At 40.1% G+C, this 21,151-nt stretch overlaps 1 protein-coding gene and 1 long non-coding RNA gene across 2 annotated transcripts; both read left to right on the forward strand.

Moving 5' to 3' along the window:
• Positions 1-829: 829 nt before the first annotated feature.
• On the forward strand, positions 830-4,405 carry LOC144600692 (uncharacterized). Its single transcript, XR_013548168.1, has 3 exons — positions 830-875; positions 2,137-2,272; positions 3,772-4,405. It is a non-coding gene; the product is annotated as an uncharacterized LOC144600692 (long non-coding RNA).
• A 74-nt stretch (positions 4,406-4,479) lies between these two features.
• LOC144600691 (tudor domain-containing protein 1-like) lies at positions 4,480-13,667 on the forward strand. Its single transcript, XM_078412582.1, has 7 exons — positions 4,480-4,711; positions 5,617-5,759; positions 7,206-7,345; positions 9,921-10,075; positions 12,258-12,325; positions 12,686-12,778; positions 13,379-13,667. Exons 1-6 carry the CDS (start codon positions 4,620-4,622, stop codon positions 12,772-12,774), a joined length of 687 nt encoding a protein of 228 aa, XP_078268708.1. The 5' UTR covers positions 4,480-4,619; the 3' UTR covers positions 12,775-12,778; positions 13,379-13,667.
• Positions 13,668-21,151: the final 7,484 nt, after the last annotated feature.

A 21,151-nucleotide genomic window follows, 5' to 3' on the forward strand; every position in this document is an offset into this window, starting at 1 on the left:
CCCGTTGTATGCCTCGCACAAGTGCTCGGCTCTTTTCCTCTTTTTTTTTTACCTCACTCTATGCCCGATCCATTTATCACATTATGACTGCATTATTTACATTAATTGTCTAATACAAATGGCTAAGGAGGAAGATGTATACACTTTTTGAACTACAGCCTTAGCAATATTTTTGAAAAAATAGACATTTATACTGTATTGACCACTGTGCATTCTATGTGATACAGCATTATGAAGGATTGTTTCCTAATTTTATTCCATTCTCTTTTTGCCGCTCAATTAACAACTGTATTTTGCCATATCTCTAGTTCATTATATTTTAATGAACAATTAATAAACAGTGCTTCTTTTGACAATTATAAGGTGTGCCCTTTTCTACTCCAATTGACCAATGAAGCACTCTTTGTTAATTGTTCTATGTAAAGTCATATGTATTTTATTTATGTATTTATTATCAATTTGCAATCTGACATGATGTACAATTTCACTCCCAAGTGGAGCTGCTTAGGGAATTAATTTTCTCCTCGTCTCTCCCTTTTAAGATGGTCCTTTAAACCTACCTCTTTGGCTAGGTTTTTGGTCATCTGCCCTAGTAAGGCCTCCCGTGACTGCTGCCTAAGTTTGTTTGATCCTGCAAGGGTTTATTATGGTAATAAAGATACATGTCCAAGCTATTGTACAGGAAAGGAATGCTACTCAAAGTTCCTTCAAATATCAGGTATTTCTGAAACCTTCTCTTGCAGGAGATTTTACTTATGGAGGAGATGCATGTAACCACAATAGAACAAATGAAACGATCTGTCTATTATCAGCTCATAATAATCGACAATTATCAAAAGGCAATTGGTGTAGATGTTGCACAGCTGTTGGAATTGGTATGTTACTACAGATTTCAGTATTGTTTGATCAACTATAGATCATTGGTTTCTCTAACTTCAAGTAACCCCAGCATTCTCTCTCTCTCTCTCTCTCTCTCTCTCTCTCTCTCTCTCTCTCTCTCTCTCCTATCCCTATCCCTCCCCCACCCAAATCGCATCTGCTCATTTTCACCCGACAAACAGCTAACATTGACCTGTTTCCTTTATCATCTTTACTTTTTTGCATATCTTTTATTCATTGTTCTTTATCTCTCTACATCATAGTCTATATCTTTTGTTTCCCTTTCCCTTGACTAGTCTGAAGAAGGGTCTCGACTCGAAACATCACCCATTCCTTCTATCCAGAGATGCTGCCTGTCCCGCTGAGTTACTCCAGCTGTTTGTGTCCATCTATTGTTTAAGTAAAGTTCTTCACAATCCCGATATTGTGTTAGATGAAATACTGGAAAATTAAGTGAAAATGTCATGACAAGATTTTGAATGTTATACTTGCACACTTAAATTCATAAGTGATAGGAGCAGAATTAGGCCATTTGGACCATCAAGTCTACTCTGTCATCCAATCATGGCTGATCTATCTTTCCCTCTCAACCTCATTCTCCTGCCTTCTTCCCATAACCCCTGGCACCCATACTAGTTAAGAATCTATCTATCTCCGCCTTAAAAATATCCATTGACTTGGCCTCCTCCACAGCTGTCTGGCAATGAATTCCACAGATTCACCACCGTCTGACTAAAGAAATTCCTTCTCATTTCCTTTCTATAGGTAGGTTCTTTTATTCTGAGGCCATGGCCTCTGGTCATAGACTCTCGCACTAGTGGAAGCATCCTCTCCACATTCACTCTATCCCGGCCTTTCACCATTCAGTAAGTTTCAATGAGCCCCCCCCCTCATCCTTCTCAACTCCGGCAAGTATAGCATCAGTCCCTTCAAACGCTCATCATATTTTACCCAATCATTCCTGGGATCATTTAACTGGAACTTGACATCTGTATTTTAAATTGATCTTATGTTATGTTGTTGACTTTGGAATTTCCTCCTCAAATCTCTGTGCCTCTCAGCCAGTCTCCTCTTCACAGCATAAAACGTAACATTTTGAGTAGCGGTCCTAATATCTTTTGCGTTTTGGTGTCATTGTCAGTCAATTAATATTCTTGAACAGCACCTTTGAATGTTTTATGTTAAATGTACTATATGATTGCAAGTTGACGTTCATTAAAATTGACCTTAGGAGGGGAAAAAAATGTTTTCATGCAGGTCAGAGTGAATATGCAGGACATTCATGTCATGTTTGAAGATTCCTGCAAAAACTATGAGACTCTCCATGGTCCGTTAATTCAGCTACACAAATCAAGTAAAGACCTGTACAAAATGCTTCAAGAAACCAAAGCTGGTAAGGCATCATTTAGATTCATAGTGTTGTAAGAGTCATACAGCATGGAAAAATGCCCTTCAATCCAACTTGTCCATGTCGACCAGGGTGCCCCATCTTAGCAAATCCTTTTCGCCTGTGTTTGGCCCATATCTCTTGGCTCTGAACTAATGAACCGTGAAATAGTTAACTATTAGATATTAGTATTTCATTAGTTGGAAATCTCATTGTGATAAAATGTCATTTTAATCTGCATAATTTTTTCTCTTTTTTTACCTTCCTGGTCTTTCTGCTTGATTGAGCAGGAAGGTATAGAATGGAATTTTTTGACTATAAGATATTAAAGAGCAGTGTCATTCATTCTGCACATTTTTACAAATTATATTTCCAAAAAATAAATATATATTTTCAGGGAAAAATAGAAGATTGCCATTTCCAGTTTAATCAGTAGTAATTTTTTTAAAATGGACTTAAGCCAGTCTTTTGCCCTTATGCATCCCTCGCTGATGCTTGTGAATTATTTATGTTATGGATTTATGCAACTTCAGTTATTATTTGGATTATTTACAGTTAGTTTTCCCTATAAATGCAATCCTTTGCTGTTTGATATTTCTGAAATAAAACACTTTTAACAGCACTAACACATGGCTTGGTGTTATCGACTTTGACTCAGTGTGTAATACAGAAGCTCCCAAGGTTATGATCAACCTGGTTTACTATCGACAAATTCTCCCGTAAATTTTCACAATTTGTCAAGTTGGTAAAATAATAATGATAATATGTTTCATAATATGTTTCATTGATGACTAAGTACAGTATATATTCCATGAGTTTAAATATGGATACTGTTCAGGTGATTATTCAATTAAATCAAACATAGAACAGTACAACACAAATACTTTGTGTCTATCTTGTATAAAACAGTATCTGCAGTTCCTCCCTACACAACACAAGAACAGATCCTTCAGCCCACAATGTCTATGCCGAGCATGTTTCCCAGATAAACTAACTTCATCTGCCTCTACATGATCCATGTCCCTTCGTTCCCTGCATATTCATGTGCCTATTTGAAAACCTCTAAAACACTACTACCGTCTGCCTCTACCACCACCACTGGCACCCACCACTCTCTGTAAAAAAAAAGCCTGAGAGTGGGGAGTGTTTTATTGTCATATATGTCCTGAAACGGGACAATGAAATTCTTACCTGCAGTTGCACAACAGATATGTAACATCAAAAGTACTCAGAAACAGGGACTCTAATTATCTAGGGCTCTGATTATGGAAATTCTGCTTGAAATGAATTCCAACTTTCTTGGAACCGACTGACTTATGACAGGAGTTTCAAGCTCTATTGACTATTGACATTGAAGGTACTTAATATAGCATTTTCCAGTGTCTGTGGTTGAAATGGTATTGAAAATTGTGGCATTAATAGCTTCAGGGCTGAATTTAGCAAAGATTATCCATTGTGTTGTTATTATTTTTCTGTCCTTCCTTTATTCCACATCTGTTCTACAGGTGTCTCATTTCAGCTGGAAAAGCTCATGAATAGATCACAGATTCCAAAATGTCAACTGGCGTCTGATGGTGTTCCTGCATCTGGTTTTAAAAGTAACGTTAATGGTGTACCTCCAAAAGATCTTAAAAGTCCCAAGGAAATTATAAGCGGGTGCGTTGGTGAAGGATTTGTCAGCTGTGATCCTGAGCTTCACATATCCAGAAGGAATATTTCCCAGGTAAATGGTCCATGTGACCAAAGCTTCACATCAAAATGTGAATTGGACAAAGTGCAAGAGGAAGGACTATTAATGAAACTCTCCAATGAAAGGTGTCCTTTGGGAGTTGACCGGCCTTTAGAAGTTAGAGCATCAAGTGTTTACAGGGATCTCAGAATAGCAAAGGTAGATGATAAGTTAGCTTCTGAAAGCACAAATTTCACACAACAACGGATATGGAAAGAAGATCCACTTATCTTAGCCAGCAAGTGCAAGTCATCGAACAGCAAGCAAATATATGTGGCTCGGTCAGAATTGGAGGTTTGGGACACTTTTGAGTTCACTGCATCAGGCAGCAACACAGAATATGAAGAAAAAAGGACTTGTGATACCCAAATTGTGGTCCCAACTCTGGATGTCACTTCCACTCAAGAACCTAGGAGTAATAATGATGCTTTACAGCAGTCAAATCCATTTGATCAAGTATCAAACTCAAGAAGGTATATTGTTTCTCCACAACAATGTGTCAGTCCGTACAACAGCTTGAAACCACTAACTGACAGTCAGTTTGTAAATTCACACGCTGAAAGTGATGCGGGTTCATCTATAACTCGAAATATTAAAGAATTCCAATATTGTCATTGGCAGGAGATGGAGATAAGGATCAGTTATGTCATTGATCCTCATTATTTTTATATACAACACACCAGTCAGGAGCTACCAGAATTAATGAGGAAATTAGAGTAAGTACAATAATTTTTGTTCTATTTCAAAAATAAATGTCTATTTAAACAGTGAAGGACATCATTTCTTCAGTAGCCAAATTTAGCACAAAGGGTAGTGCCTACTAGGGAACATTGACATTTGTTTGTGTAGGAAGGAACTGCAGATGCTGGTTTACACCAAAGATAGACACAAAATGCTGGAGTAACTGCAGAACAGGCAGCATCTCTGGAGAGAAGGAATTGGTGATGTTTTGGGTTGAGACCCTTTGCCAGACTGAGAATCAGGAGAGAGGGAAATTAGAGATATGGAAGAGTACAAAGAGCATGTAAGGTGTGAAAAAGGCAGATCAAAGCAGAAGCTGTTTAAGGAAATGTACAAAGGTTCATTGTTGGCTATGGAGAAGGTGACAACGAGGTATAGACACAGTAAAATTAATCAGGAGGACAGTGGAACTACTAGAAGAACAATGGTGGGAGAGGGCGGAGAGAGAGGAAAAGCAAGGGTTACTTGAAGTTAGATAAATCAATATTCATACCTCTGGGTTGAAAGCTGCCCAAGCGAAATATGAGGTGCTGTTCCTCCAATTTGCGTTTGGCCTCACTCTGACCGTTGGTGATTACAGATAATAAATAGTTTGATTGTGCAAGAACGTAGCATAAGGAATATTTGCTTTGGATCTACTTTAAGAGCACTTGCCTGATTGTTCAGATGACTTGGCAAAATCAAGTATTTCTGGATTTAAAAAAAAATACAACAGTAAATCAGCCTCATCTAATATGGTGATGGCAGGAATACTTGTATGCCCTCTTTAGTGCAGCATTTTTACTTTGCAGTTATTGTTTTCTCCCAGACTATCCCAGCCACAGAGCATCGCAAGGTGTCAGATGAGTGAGAATTAACATTGGGTGCCTTGTTTTTACAGTGTCGAGTGTTCACAGAACTCTGCCACAATGTGCTGCATCCCCGTGATACGTTCCTATGTCTGTGCCTGGCTCCCCGAAAACAAACAGTGGTACAGAGCTCATGTGATCAACGTTTTGGCACCTGAAGAAACCGTCACGACTGGTATGGGTAGTTTATTCGAGGCTGGCTAGAAACTGTATGATAAATACAGACAGTAAATGGAATTACACAAGGGAAAAATGTGCAAATGCTGCGATATCACATAGACTTTTAAATCACACAATTCAAATCATACTAAGATTGCACCAGAGCCAATTTTTCATGCAAGCGATTTAGGCAATGACTGCTAGTGGGCTATGCAGTTATAGTGGGAAAATAAAAGCAGGAGTAGGCTTTTTGGCCCTCCTTGTCTGCTTTGTCAAGTCACCAAGATCACAGATGATCATATATCTCAGTGCCACTTTTCCGCAATAACCCACATCGCTTGACAGGTTTAGGTTTATTATTGTCATATGTTCCGAGGTACAGTGAAAAGCTTTGTTTAGCAAGCTATCCACACGGTTCATATATACCGTACATAGGTCCAATTTGTTCAAAAGATACAAATAGATAGAGAAAAAGGGAAGATGCTGAGTGCAGAATATAGTTTTCAGCATTGTAGCGCGTTGTAGTGCATCAGTTCCCAAGACAAAGTCCAACGTCCTTAATGGTGTAGAGGTGAATTGGTCAGTACCCTAGTTTATGAAAGGGCTGTTCAGAAGCCCGATTACAGAGGGGAAGGTGTTCCTTAGTCTAGCACAACGTGCTTCAAGCCAGATGGGAGCAGGGAGAAGGAGGAAGGAGGGTGGGACAAGTCTTTGATTATGCTTTTTCCAGGCAGCGTGAGGTGTAGATGGAGTCAATGCTGGGAAGTGTGGTGTGTGTGATGGATCGGGCTACATCCACAACTCTGCAATGTCTTGTAGTCTGGGCAGACCTGTTCCCAAACTATTGTATATATAAAAACTTATTAATTGCTGTCATAAACCTATTCAATGTCTAAATCTTCCAACCCCAGCTTTGTAGAAAATATCAAAAAGGCTATTATTTTTTTTTCCCTTTCAATGTTTATATTCTTTATAAACTGTACATCTTTTGAACGTGGGAGGAAGCCATATGGAAGTGAAACTCATATGGAAGTTTCAATATTGAATAATTTGGGGGGAGAATCATTGTTGTTTGAAACATTAGAAACGGTGGGGCAGCAGTAGAGTTGCTGTCTCACAGCGCCAGAGACCCAGGTTCGATCCTGACATTCCGGGCGCTGTCTGTACGGAGTTTGTGCGTTCTCCCTGTGACCACGTGGGTTTTCTCCGGGTGCTCCGGCTTCCTCCCACGTTCAAAAGATGTACAGGTTTGTAGGTTAATTGGCTTTGGTAAAATTGTAAAATTGTCCCTGGTGTGTAGGATAGTGCTAGTGTACAGGGAGCGTTGGTCGGCACGCGGGTGGTGGGCTGAAGGGCCTGTTTCTGCGCTGTATTTCTAAACTAAACTAAACAAATTCAATTGTTGGAGCACGAACTTGCGTTGAAGATTAAAATAGTTAATTTTTACTGTATTCTTTTTCAGATAACCATCAGCACGTTTTAGTGGAAATATTATGCGTAGATTATGGATTCTCTGCTTCACTTTCAGTCAGTCATTTAAAAATTTTACCAGCAACATTTTATGCCCTTCCTCAGCAAGCTTTGCGTGTTTCTTTAGAAAATGTAAGTGTGAAAATATTTTATGGAAATTAATGTTGTTGAATTTTGGAGCGTGTTAACTGTGTCATTAAGTTTCTGTGGTCTAATGGATTACATTTCAATAATCTCATGAAGCCTGGATCAGTGATTTATAAAAATGAAGTCAAATTCCATCACAAATTGAGGAAATTAACTTTAGTTAATTAAGAAATCTGGAATAATGCTCATATAAGTAAACTACATGATTATCATTAAAAACTCATGCAACATTGTTTTCACTTTTCATGGTATCAAAATAAATAAACCAAATTTTTTTGAGAATTATTTTTATAATTCCTACCTTTTATATTTGGGCATTGGAAAGAAATAAAATAATACTGCATGAACTCTTTATAATTCTAATATTCATAAATAGAGTCATAGACTATACTGTGTGGAAACAGGCCCTTTGACCCAACTTGCCCACACCGGCCAACATGTCCCAGTTACACTAGTCCCACCTGCTCGCGTTTGGCCCATATCTCTCCAAACCTGTCCTATCCATTTACCTGTCTAACTGTTTCTTAAAAGTTGGGAAAGTCCCAGCCTCAACTACCTCCTCTGGCAGCTTGTTTCGTACACCCAACACCTTTTGTGTGAAAAAGTCTGTATTGAACAGACCTAATGAATGCTGAGTTAGAAACTGCAGTACAGTAATGTATTTATACTGTATGCTATTTCTTCGTGTAATCACAGTGGTGGGATATAAACGTATGACTGCACCCCTCCCAACCCTTCCGAATTTGGCGGAAAGTTTCCGCTTTCTTATTTCATTCCCGCCATTCCGATTTCTCCTCATATTTTTCCGCAAGACAGTCGGTAATTGCAATTTGACAATATTAAATTTAAGTGCAAGATTATATAACCTGTCAAATTATAGAACTTGTCATATAACATGACGAATTTTATGTAGGGGTTCCCTGAGACATAAAAATTATTTCAAGGGTTCCACAAGGGTAAAACGATTGAGAAACGCTGTGCCAGATGGTATAGGAGTGATCAAAATTACCGACTGTTTTCGGATGGTCAATATCGATGCGTTGCATTGCGATCCTTGTTAGCACGGTCACAGACTCGCGCTATGAAATCCTTCCAATATGCTTAGTCGAGTCGCAGAAAATCAACTCTTTCTTCATAACGTAGTCATACATTTTATGACCATTGTTCTTTTATTCAATACCAAGAGAATTGGGATGTGTAAGGAAAAAGCAAAATAGAAAAAACAAAACAAAACAATTTTTTCTTTGTGTTGCAAAAAGTATCTCTGTTCAATAACCTTTCTATAAATTGCAGAATATATCATGATAGGCCTGACATTATGCATGTAGTCCAAGATCTACAGACTGTTGGAAATAATAGTCGTTTTTCACACACGAATGTAGCGTATGTGCATTTGGCGTGCATACTTTTGTTTTGCTGAAAAGTTGCATTACGTGCCATATTATGAATTTTGATATAAAATTCTGAATTTTGGACATCAAAATTATGAATTTGTAAAATCAAATGTTTGGAGGTCTGTGACTGACTGTTTTCATGCAGTTTTGACTTGTTTGAGATAGATCTGCAAATAATATCAAGTGGAAAATCTGTGTTGCAGAGACAAGAGTCTTTCAGGAGATATTACTATTCAAAGTATATAACCAAACCGTTTTAGTAATGGGATACATGCTTCCTTGTTATCATTCATAATGTGTATCTTTTTAACTGAAGTGGTGAGCTGGTTGTACTATTAAGTTTTCAGTTCAACCAACTCATCGCTTAAGTTAAAAAGATAACTGAATGACCTGATTTTGATTTAGGGCAGCATGGTAGGCAGCAGTGGAGATGTTGCCTTCCAGCGCCAGAGCCCTGGGTTCGATCCTGATCTCGCCTGCTGTCTGTACCGAGTTTGCCCGTTCTCCATGTAACCGCGTGGGTTTTCTCCAGGTGCTCCGGTTTCCCCCCACATTCCAATTGAAATGCGGGTTTGTGGGTTAATTGGTCTCTGTAAATTGTCCCTAGTGTATAGTATAGAACTCGAGTTCGGGGTGACCACTGGTTGGCGCGGACTCGGGCCAAAGGGCCTGTTTCCACATTGTATCACTAGATTCTAAACACTAAAGAACAGATGATCTGAATCAGATCATTCTGATTTTCTGGTAATTATAATCACAATAATTGGATAAATGTTCTAAAAAATATCAATTTATTCTTATTATATTAAGATAATCAGACTGAATTTGATCAGTCAGATTCAGTCTGATTTGCTCTCCTTGCATTCCAGAAATATAGTTTTTAAAGAGCAAGTGATATATTGCTGGGGTTACAGGCTGCTTGGGAGTGCTGCGTAACAAAGATAAAGATATCTGTTACTTTTTGCATATCTTTCATTCATTGGTCTTTATCTCTCTACATAATCATCTACATCTCTCGTTTCCTCTTATCCCTCACCAGTCTGAAGAAGGGTCTCGACCTGAAACGTCACCCATTCCTTCTCTCCAGAGATGCTGCCTGTCCCGCTGAGTTACTTCAGCTTTTTATGTCTATTTTCTATCAGATATTCTCCCATGATTGTCTGCAGGTTTCTCCGGCACATGGTGCCATCTGGAGCAGATCAGACATCAGCTGGTTCAAGAAGATTGTGAAAAACAAGACATTCTTTGCGAGATTTTACCGAAAGCTGAACGTTGTGACAGTGATGCTCTTCAGTGAAAGGGGGAAAGTAGGCATCATGAGGTAGGCTCGTCCTATTGTTCAGCTGCAATGTTCTTATTTAAAACAAAATCACAAGATAGTTTGTTTAAAATGTTTATTCAATACAGGGGATAAAAATGATCTTTTGATTGATGCATCACTAGTTTTTATTAACACAGACACTAATAGTTTGCTTTTGAATTGATTGAAAGATTTGAATTGACAGGAGGCTGAGGAGACCAAGTCAATGGATAATTTAAAGGCAGGGATAGATAGATTCTTGATTAGTATGGATGTTAGGGGTTATGGGGAGAAGGCAGGAGAATGGGGTTGAGAGGGAAAGATAGATCAGCCATGATTGAATGGTGAGGTAGACTTGATGGGCCGAATGGCCTAATTCTGCTCCTATCACTTATGAACTGAAACAGCATGGAAACTGGCTCTTCGGCCCAACGTGTCCATGCCAACCATCGTTCACATTAGTATCACACTAGTTCTATATTATCCCACTTTTGCATCCACTTCCTACACATTAACAGCAATTTACAGAGGCCGATTAACTTACAAACCCGCACGTCTTTGGGATGTGGGAAGAAACCGGAGCATCCGGTGGAAACACGCGGTCACAGGGAGAATTAGCAAACTTCACATAGACCACATCTGAGGTCATGATTTAACCCGGGTCTTCGGCGCTGAGGCAGTGGCTCTACTCGCTGAGCAACTGTGCCACCCGTAGTCCAATATAATCATTTGTATTGAATTTTATTTTGATAGTAATTTTATGTCTCTATACATTGTTTGGGTACATATTTGGGTGAAGAGAGCAGTTCTGCCTTAAAAAATAGACTATAGACAATAGGTGCAGGAGGAGGCCATTCGGCCCTTCGAGCCAGCACCGCCATTCAATGTGATCATGTCTGAGGGCAGTTCTGATGGGGAGAGGGATGCTGTTCCACAGTCTAGGAGCTGCAACCGCAAAAGCGCGGTCACCCCTGAGCTTAAGCCTAGACCGCGGGATAGTCAGTAGCCCCAAGTCGGCCGACCTGAGGGACCTGGAGATGGAGTGGTGGGTTAGAAGATTTTTGATATGGGGGGGGGGGGGCAAACCCGTTTAGGGCTTTGTATGTGAATAGGAGGAGCTTGAAATTGATTCTGTACTGTACTGGGAGCCAGTGGAGAGAGGCCAGAATCGGGGTGATGTGGTCCCTTTTATGGGTACCCGTCAGATGTCTCGCTGCGGCGTTTTGGACCAATTGCAGGCGGGACAAGGATGATTGACTGATTCCAGTGTATAGGGAGTTGCAGTAGTCTAGGCGGAAGGGAATGAATGCGTGGATAATTTTTTCAATGTCGTCAAATTGGAGGAATGGTTTGATTTTAGCTATGGTACGAAGCTGGAAGAAGCTGGCTTTTACCACAGCGTTGACTTGCTTGTTAAACTTTAATGCAGAGTCAAATATCTACTCCCATGTTTTGTGAATGTCCCAGACTTGGTAAGTTAGTGTCCCTGGTAATACTAAATTTGCCAGGGACTTGTATTTTCAGTATATTCCCTGTCTCGCCATGAGTAGTGTACTGTACAAGGGAACTGGAATAAATAATGTGCCTTGATAGACACAAAGTTTTTTATTAGTAACTCAGTGAGTCAGGTACATCTCTGGAGAAAAAGGATGGGTGACATTTCACATCGGGTCCCTTCTACAGGCTGTAGAAGACAGTAATAGACTGTTTTGAGAGTCTGAAGAAGGGTCCCAACCCAAAATGTCGCCCATCCTTTATCTCCAGAGATGCTGTCTGACCTGCTGAGTTACTCCACTTTGAGCCTATCTTCAGTATAAACAAGCATCTAAAGTTCCTTTCTACACAAATAATATACCTCAACTGCTGGTGTGAACCAGTAGTGAATGTATTGGTTCATTTTCGCTGTTGGTAATGCAAAAGAATTGCCAGCATCCATGGGATTGGCCTCTCCACTTTATGCCACGCTACATAATTTAGTTATTCACTTTATACTGTATCGGTGCACTGTGGACAGCTTGATTGTAATCATGTATAGTCTTTCCGCCAACTGGACAGCACGCAACAAAAAAACTTTTCACTGTACCTCAGTATACGTGACAATAAACTAAACTAATTAGCCCATCTGCTTCCAGTGTATGTTCATTTCCCGTGACTTTGTTACACTTTGCTTTGTTGTACTACATTTAGTTTCTTTTCTCTTTAGGAGAGGGTCCAGACTTTCCCAAAAGATGGCAGAAGCTGGTTTTGCAAGATGCTCAGAAGTTAATTGCAGTAAGTGTTACGGCCTTTAGACTTTAGAAAAAGGAATAGGTGGCATTTCAGGTCAGAACAGTTCTTCAGGCTGAAGAACTTGTTCCGACCCGAAACGTCACCTATTCCTTTTCTTCAGAGATGCTGCCTGACCCGCTGAATTACTCCAGCATTCTGTGTCTTTCTTCAGTTTGAGAGTTAATGGGTTGAAGCATGCATTACCTGGCCCACCACCTGTCTGCAGGTACCAATGCCACATGCATAGGGCTGATCTCTGGAGTCGACAACAAAAAAAGGCTGGCTGTGCAATACTACTGTATAACTCATTGTAAATAACAATGCCACGAAAGAATTGTGAGAGATTTCTTTTTTAAACCTTAGCTTCACCAAAAGGTAGACCAAGTATACCGTGGCACTGGAAGCAACGCCTTATAAAATTATTATCTGAAGCAAATAATTTAAAGAAATGATCAGGTATGTTTCAGTGAGCGTAGATCATGTAGGTAATAGGACACAAGAAGTAGTACATGCATTAATATGTCTGGGATTTCAAATGGTAACTTTCTAGTATATGAATAACATCACTATCTCATGATGTGTTTATGCTTTTTAATATACATCGCAAACTATTACTCATTAAGAAACAATCTCTGTGGAAACAAAACTTCAGAATTGAATTCCCATAAGCTAAATCTTGGCAAGATGACTGCACAATTATTCTGACACGGTGGCGCAGCGGTAGAGTTGCTGCCTTACAGCGCCAGAGACGCGGGATCGATGCTGACTATGGGTGCTATCTCTACAGAGTTTGCGCATTCTCCTTTGACTGCATGGGTTTTCTCCGGGTGCCCCGGTTTCCTCCCACATTCCAGATACGTGCGGGCTTGTAGGTTAATTGGCTTCTGTAAATTGTCCCTCGAGTGTACAATATAACGAATGTATGGGAGGGATTGTTGATCGGCATGGACTCAGTGAGCCGAAGGGCCTGTTTCCACACTGTTTCTCTTTTAAAACCATTTATATAGAAGTTTGAATTACCTTTCTCCTGATGACTATTTTCTCTCCTTTCTACAGCCCGGGCATTGTTGAGCTTTAGTTTGCCCAGATCTAAACAGGGCCAGGTAGGCACAAAATGCTGGAGAAACTCAGCGGGACAGGCAGCATCTCTGAAGAGATGGAATGGGTGACGTTTCGGGTCGAGACCCTTCTTCAGACAGACCCGACATAAATTTGGATTCAATTTGGTAGCACACTGTTCAATGGATTTATATGTGTTTAATTTACATGTTACTGGAACTTACTCGTTAATCAGCACGCCACAATGTATTATAAGGAAACTTATTAAAACAATTTAACCAAAGGATATTGGAATCTTGTTATGTTTTAGATTAACTGATGCCTTAAACTATTTTGTTGTAAGCTGTTGTATTCTTGTCTAGTACTACTGACTGTCAATACCATTTTTAGGGGCTTTTTTTGAACTGTTTCTAACAATTCTGTTGAATATTGAAAGGGCGTGCAGCGTAGATTTACTAGGTTAATTCCCAGAATGGTGGGACTGTTGTATGTTGGAAGACTGGAGCGACTAGGCTTGTATACACTGGAATTTAGAAGGATGAGATGAGATCTTATCGAAACATATAAGATTATTAAGGGCGGCACGGTAGCGCAGCGGTAGAGTTGCTGCTTTACAGCGAATGCAGCGCCGGAGACTCAGGTTCGATCCTGACTACGGGTGCTGCACTGTAAGGAGTTGTACGTTCTCCCCGTGACCTGCGTGGGTTTTCTCCGAGATCTTCGGTTTCCTCCCACACTCCAAAGACGTACAGGTATGTAGGTTAATTGGCTGGGTAAATGTAAAAACTGTCCCTAGTGGGTGTAGGATAGTGTTAATGTACAGGGATCGCTGGGCGGCACGGACTTGGAGGGCCGAAAAGGCCTGTTTCCGGCTGTATATATATGATGATGATGATGATGATGATGATTGGACACGTTAGGGGCAGGAAACATGTTCCCAATGTTGGGGGTGTCCAGAACCAGGGGCCACAGTTTAAGAATATGGGGTAGGCCATTTAGAACAGAGATGAAGAAAACTTTTCAGTCAGAGAGTTGTAAATCTGTGGAATTCTCTGCCTCAGAAGGCAGTGGAGGCCAATTCTCTGAATGCATTCAAGAGAGAGCTAGATAGAGGTCTTAAGGATAGCGGAGTCAGAGGGTATGGGGAGAAGGCAGGAACGGGGTACTGATTGAGAATGATCAGCCATGATCACATTGAATGGTGGTGCTGGCTCAAAGGGCCGAATGGCCTACTCCTGCACCTATTGTCTATTGTCTAAACATCTGGAAATACTTAGCAGGTCAGGCCATTTCTGTGGAAAGAAAAACAGAGTTAACAGTTAAAGCCAAAGTCTCTTTGTTGAACTCCTGATGAAAGATCTTCAAGCAGAAACACTAACTCTGTTTCACTTCCCACAGATGAGGCCTGAATTGTTAAATATTTTCAGCATTTTTGTTATTGTAGATTTCCAGCATTTGCCGTTCTCTTTGATTTTTCATTCTGTTGAATACTTACTGGTCATTGTTGGTACTTATTCTCCATACAAGTTCATAAGTCATAGGAGCAGAAGTAGGCTATTCGACCTATCCCTGCCACCCCCACTCGATGCCAACCATTAAACCTTTCCCTTCTCACCTTAAACCTATGTATGTCCTCTTATCAATTGATGTGAGTTGCCAAATCCCATCAAATCTATTTTATGCATGCTGCTACTCTGAAACATGTGGCCTTTAAAAAGAAATGTGTGATCTTTCGTTGAACATATATTTAAAAAACACTCCAGTAAGTCTTCAGGCATTTGAATAAAGATGGAGACCTACATTTAGCAAAATTGAAAAATATAGTGGATTAATTAGCTCCTTGCTTTAGCTTGTCCAGTGACTGAGAGAAGATGGGGAATTGTCAAGTGTCCATTGCTGATTGGTAGATTCTGTTTCCAAGGAATGAAAGGCAGCTTTGATCCTGCATGAGTTCCAGATTTTAAAACTCTGTTCTTTGCCAAAACTTTGTAACTCTCAACGTGCCAGCATGAATTCACTTCTATCAACAAGTATTGTTTGAGCTACTTATCCATTAGAAATTCAGTTTTTGACTGTTAAACAGTAAATTCCTTGGGCTTTCTCGTTCTTGTTCAACATTTAATTTTGCATTTACTTAATATTTTGCGATGGAGAACTACTTAATCCTTTCATTTTATATCTCATTTGATTTAACATGTGTTTTCCATCAGTGCAGGAAAGCAGCAGCAGCAGTATGCAGACATCTCATGGTAATGCAGTTCTTAAAAATGATCTTCTTTAAAATATCAAGCAAATATTGGTTGACACTTAGTATAAGAAATAGCTCCGTGGGGAAACCAAATGTATTGTGGCCTCTACATTAGTGTTAATTTACAAATCTTGTTCTCTTCCGAGGGCACTGGATGGAACACTGAGGAAATCACTGAAGAAATTGCATCATCTTCATCGGGGAAAAAACCCCCCACATCTTGATCATTCCAAGGGGTCTTGCTATTTCTAGAAGCGTAGGTGTGTAAGATGCAATTTCTGAATGTATTGCAACATATTTTATAACTAGAGGAAGGAAAGATATTTGCCTTGCTATGGAAAGGATTGCTCAGCCTAATCTATTTCTGTGCAACGTTACTTATGGCTCATATGTTTACAGTGTAAATGGTCAATTATACAAACAGTTTGAGAAGACCAAATTTATTGACATGGGTTATCTGGTAGTGTGGTAACGTGTAAATACATAATGGAGAAGATAATGTATTACAGATCCTGCAAATGGGGGTAAACATATTTTGCAAGTGGTTCCAAGTACAACATTTCAATGTAGACAAAGAATCAGAGCATAGATTAGTTTAGAAATAGAGCATGGAAACAAGCCTTTTGGCCCCCTGAGTCCACACCGACCATTGCTCAAATGTTCACGCTGGTTCTATGTATAATTATAACTTTGATCAGTGTGATATTGATATTGTTTGGACTTTGTTCCGAGAGCTGTGCCAAACTATTTCTCTCATCTCTTACAACACATGACCGCTTGGGCCATCGTCCACACTGGCTTCCAAGCAATTCCATCAATCTCATGCATCCATAGGAGCAAAGAGGTCCTTCTGCAGTTGTACATGGCTCTAGTGAGACCACACCTGGAGTACTGTGTGTAGTTTTGGTCTCCAAATTTGTGGAAGGATATTCTTGCTATTGAGGGCGTGCAGCGTAGGTTCACTAGGTTAATTCCCGGAATGGCGGGACTGTCGTATGTTGAAAGACTGGAGTGACTAGGCTTGTATACGCTGGAATTTAGAAGGATGAGAGGGGATCTTATCGAAACATTTAAGATTATTAAGGGATTGGACACGTTAGAGGCAGGAAACATGTTCCCAATGTTGGGGGAGTCCAGAACCAAGGGCCACAGTTTAAGAATAAGGGGTAGTCCATTTAGAACGGAGATGAGGAAAAACGTTTTCACTCAGAGAGTTGTGGGGAGAGGGCAAGAACGGGGCACTGATTGTGGATGATCAGCCATGATCACATTGAATGGCGGTGCTGGCTCGAAGGGCCGAATAGCCTACTCCTGCACCTATTGTCTATTGTCCACAGTCACAACTTTCTAATGCTTTTGCTCTTCCAAAAATCATTCTTACCTGAGGTTTTACTGTGGTAATGGTCCTCATCTTCACTATGTTTCCGAGGGATGTTGAATGTTTGAGATTTGAATGGTTATGGCATTGAAATAGTTCAGCCATTGCTATCTGGATCTGGCTCAACCGCATTTTGGTTAATCTGGGCCAAAACTATTTATTCCAGGGTCATCTGTTTATACAGGGTCATCTTTTTCCTCTAAAGCAGTCTTTTTGAAGCTTCTTTCCCTTTGTCAATGTACAGGAGCATGCAAAAAGGTTTCTGCATAACCTGTTTTGCATGCTCCTCTCAAACTTCTCCTTCTCAAATCCACTGCACCCATGGCTAGGAATAATTTACAGTAGCCAATTAACCTACCAACTAACAAATCCTTGTTATATGGGTGAAAACATGAACACCTGGGGGAATCCCACAGTGACAAAGAGATCACGTACATACTATACAAGAGTCCTGGGGCAGCACAGCGGCAGTAGAGCTGCTGCTTGACAGCACCAGAGACTCGGGTTCCTCTTGACTACATTTTGCTTCTACATTTTGGACTCGAAGCATCAACCATGTATTTAGATGCTGCACTCCTTGCTGAGTTTTTGCTGCATTTTCTAGTTTGTTTTTTAATGTACTAGATTATAAGAGTGAATCAAAACAGTGCCAAACATTTGCTTGGCCACTGGAATATTGTCCAATATCTGGAATATTGTTCAATTCTACACTTTGGGAAAGATAAGTCGCTGAAGAGGTTTGCTAAATTATTCCAGGGAGAGACCCTTTATGCAAGTAGACTGGAGTTGCAGTTCTCCTGGCAATGAGATATGACAGAGGTCATTAAAATCAAAGAGAACAAATGATTCTATTATCGAGGGGATTTATTTACAAAATGCTGGAGTAACTCAGCAGGTCAGGCAGCATCTCAGGAGAGGAGGGGGGTCAGGAACCAAGGAATTAGATTGAGGCTAGTGGCAAAGGGGCCAGAAGAGATGAGGAAATTATTCTCAATAAAGGGCTTGGGTCTGCATGCAAGTCCAGAGGACGGAACTGGAGGAAAGAGAGTTTGAAGGATAAGTATTTGAAGGAGTCACGTTGACAAAGAGAAAGATGACTAAAAGATGACTCAAACTGGATGATTCTGCAATAACAAGGGGTTTTGGACCAGGTGAATCAAACACAAGTTGAGCCAGATCCAGCAAACAAAGGCTGAACTATTTACTCACCATAAATATTCAAGTCTACACCCCCTGAGACACAAAGTGGAAAGGAGGATCATTACCAGAGTAAAACCTACGGCAAGAATGATTTTTGGAAGAGGAAAAGCATCAATGGCAAGAATAATTTCTAATGTCTTTGCCTTACGAAAATTATGTTGTGGCTGTGACTCAACTTTGGCTGTAAAAAGTTGTGGAATGAGTACCAACACTAGAATGCGAAGAATTTGTAAACGCTTATGTAAAATGTCATCGGCAGAGAAGGAATTGAAGGATGGAGTACATAATATTCTTTCACCGCCCCTTGCTATTCAGAAAAAAATATGACATTAGACATGATTTACCAGTGGGGGAGCCAAATAGAGTGGAATCATTTGACAAAGTTAGTAGCCATGCAGAAAAATAATCAATACAGGGCATAGTCTATTGAAACATTGCATTGATAACTCACCTTTTTCTTTTCATGTTCTGGCAATCCACTGTTTTATTTTCTGCAGTTTTTCCTAATTAAAGAGAAAATATGCCAATGAGAGGTTGTTGTGCAAACAAGTAACTCACAAATGTCCTAAGGGACACAGTAGATTCTTTGCTCTCCTTTCATAATTCACATATCAAGATTGTTAAGCAATTTTGGTCTCCTAATTTGAGGAAGGACATTATTGCTATTGAGGGAATGCAGCATAGCTTCACCAGGTTAATTCCCAGGATGGTGGGACTGATGTATGATGAAAGAATGGGTCGATTGGGCTTGTATTCGTTGGAATTTAGAAGGATGAGAGGGGATTTTGTAGAAACATATAAAATTCTTAGAGGATTGGACAGGGTAGATGCAGGAAAAATCTTCCTGAAGTTGGGGGAGTCCAGAACCAGGGGTCACATTTTAAGAATAAGGGGTAGGCCATTTATGATTGAGATGAGGAAAAACTCTCACCCAGAGAGTTGTGATTCAATGGAATTCTCTGCTACAGAAGGCAGTGGAGGCCAAATCACTGGATGTTTTCAAGAGAGTCAGATTTAGCTCTTCGGGCTAACAGATATGGGGAAAAGCAGGAACAGGGTACTGATTTTGGATGATCAGCCATGATCACATTGAATGGCATTGCTGGCTCGAAGGGCCGAATGACCTACTCCTGCACCTATTTTCTATGATCATTCAGGAGTTCTAACATTGTGGCTATAGCAAGCATTAATTCAAACAAGAATGAGTCTTCAGAATACATTTACTAAAGCATATTGGAAGCAATAATCAATATGAAATTAAAAAAGACAGCTTTGTAAACAAAAGCTGCCATCTACCAACAGAGACGTTGGTCAACTGACCATGAGACGTTGGTCAACTGACCATGAGACATTTCGGTACGCATTAGCCGAACATAAGACAATGGATTATGTTAATCAGCCCATATCAAACCAGTAATCTTCATCTCAAGTTATTTCATACCATTGAGAGAATGATGAAGGAAACGTCCAGATCAGACTTGTTTTGGTACTTGGCACATCAAACATTGGTTAGCCAATCAGTACTTGGGGTATTTAAAAACTCAAGAGACATCCATCTCTTGACTTCTGTCTGTGACTGTCGCGACCTTTAAATGACTTCAAGTTCAGCCATTTAAAAAAATATCTCCATGTACAAGTTAATATATCCAGCATCTTGACTGTCACCTTTGGAAACAGCTTCCCCAGTGAAGACAGATGTACACCAACTCCTTCACCCCACGATAAATATTTTACAAATTCACATTTTTATTCTAATGGACTGGATTCCACACGTTCTACATCCTTCCTCTTTTGGATTCACATTTAAAATGGCACACTTACACATGCAAAAAAATGGTCACATACATCAATTTGAGAGAACATTATAGAACAGAATGAAGACAATTTTAGAGCACAGATAATCAGCTGTAAAGGTTGTAAAGTGCTCAGCTTGATTAATATCCAAGAGGATCATTTATAACAGTTTATAATTAAATATTGAGCATCTTCTGCTACATTGAACTGAATATTGCACGAGAATACTTCCCATCATTTGGCACTTCAGCGGGCTGTGGGGTGGTTAGAGTTCTAGCAGATTCACCAATTGGCTGGACATCTTTTTGGCAAGCCTGCGTCGAAGGTGGAAGCACTTGCATTGCCTTATTTACCTGACCAGATGGCACCTGTCTCTTTGTTGGAACCGACTTATCAGACACAACCCTGACTTGAAGAGGTGGACGTTACTGGCCAACATTACAAGTAGGTTGCCATTCGTAGAGCCGGCATGCTTCTTGGAGGCGGTTGTTTCTGCAAATTTCGCTGAGATTCCATAACACGATTTCCACGATCCAAAGCTGCCAACCTTTCAAAATAATAATTTTTCAGACAACAGAAGTACTTTTATGCACAAGCAAATGCAACAAGCTTTACTCACCAAATATTATTCCCTCCCTCTTTTAAGTGACCCAAATGCACTGGCCAAAAATAAATTACCCTGCAGATGCTGGCTAACAATAAGGCAAATTGCTGGAGTAATTCAGCAGGTCAGCAGTATCTCTGAAGAACATGGATTGGTGACATTTTAGGTCAGGACCCTTCTTCGCGTGCAGTGTAGGTTCACTAGGTTAATTCCTGGAATGGCGGGACTGTCATATGTTGAAAGACTGGAGCGACTAGGCTTGTATACACTGGAATTTAGAAGGATGAGAGGAGATCTTATCGAAACGTATAAGATTATTAAGGGGTTGGACACGTTAGAGGCAGGAAACATGTTCCCGATGTTGGGGGAGTCCAGAACAAGGGGCCACAGTTTAAGAATAAGAGGTAGGCCATTTAGAACAGAAATGAGGAAAAACTTTTTCAGTCAGAGAGTTGTGAATCTGTAGAATTCTCTGCCTCAGAGGGCAGTGGAGGCCAATTCTCTGAATACATTCAAGAGAGAGCTAGACAGAGCTCTTAAGGATAG

The sequence above is a fragment of the Rhinoraja longicauda genome, chromosome 15, assembly GCF_053455715.1.
Source record: "Rhinoraja longicauda isolate Sanriku21f chromosome 15, sRhiLon1.1, whole genome shotgun sequence".
Taxonomy (NCBI): Eukaryota; Metazoa; Chordata; class Chondrichthyes; order Rajiformes; family Arhynchobatidae; genus Rhinoraja; species Rhinoraja longicauda.

What these genes read in the sequence shown, in the direction of transcription:
- LOC144600691 (XM_078412582.1), top strand. Translation starts at nt 4,620, where the DNA reads ATGGAGATAAGGATCAGTTATGTCATTGATCCTCATTATTTTTATATA. An exon ending in GAATTAATGAGGAAATTAGA is followed by an intron (nt 4,712 to 5,616) that starts GTAAGTACAATA and finishes TTGTTTTTACAG; the next exon opens with TGTCGAGTGTTCACAGAACT. An exon ending in TGCGTGTTTCTTTAGAAAAT is followed by an intron (nt 7,346 to 9,920) that starts GTAAGTGTGAAA and finishes GATTGTCTGCAG; the next exon opens with GTTTCTCCGGCACATGGTGC.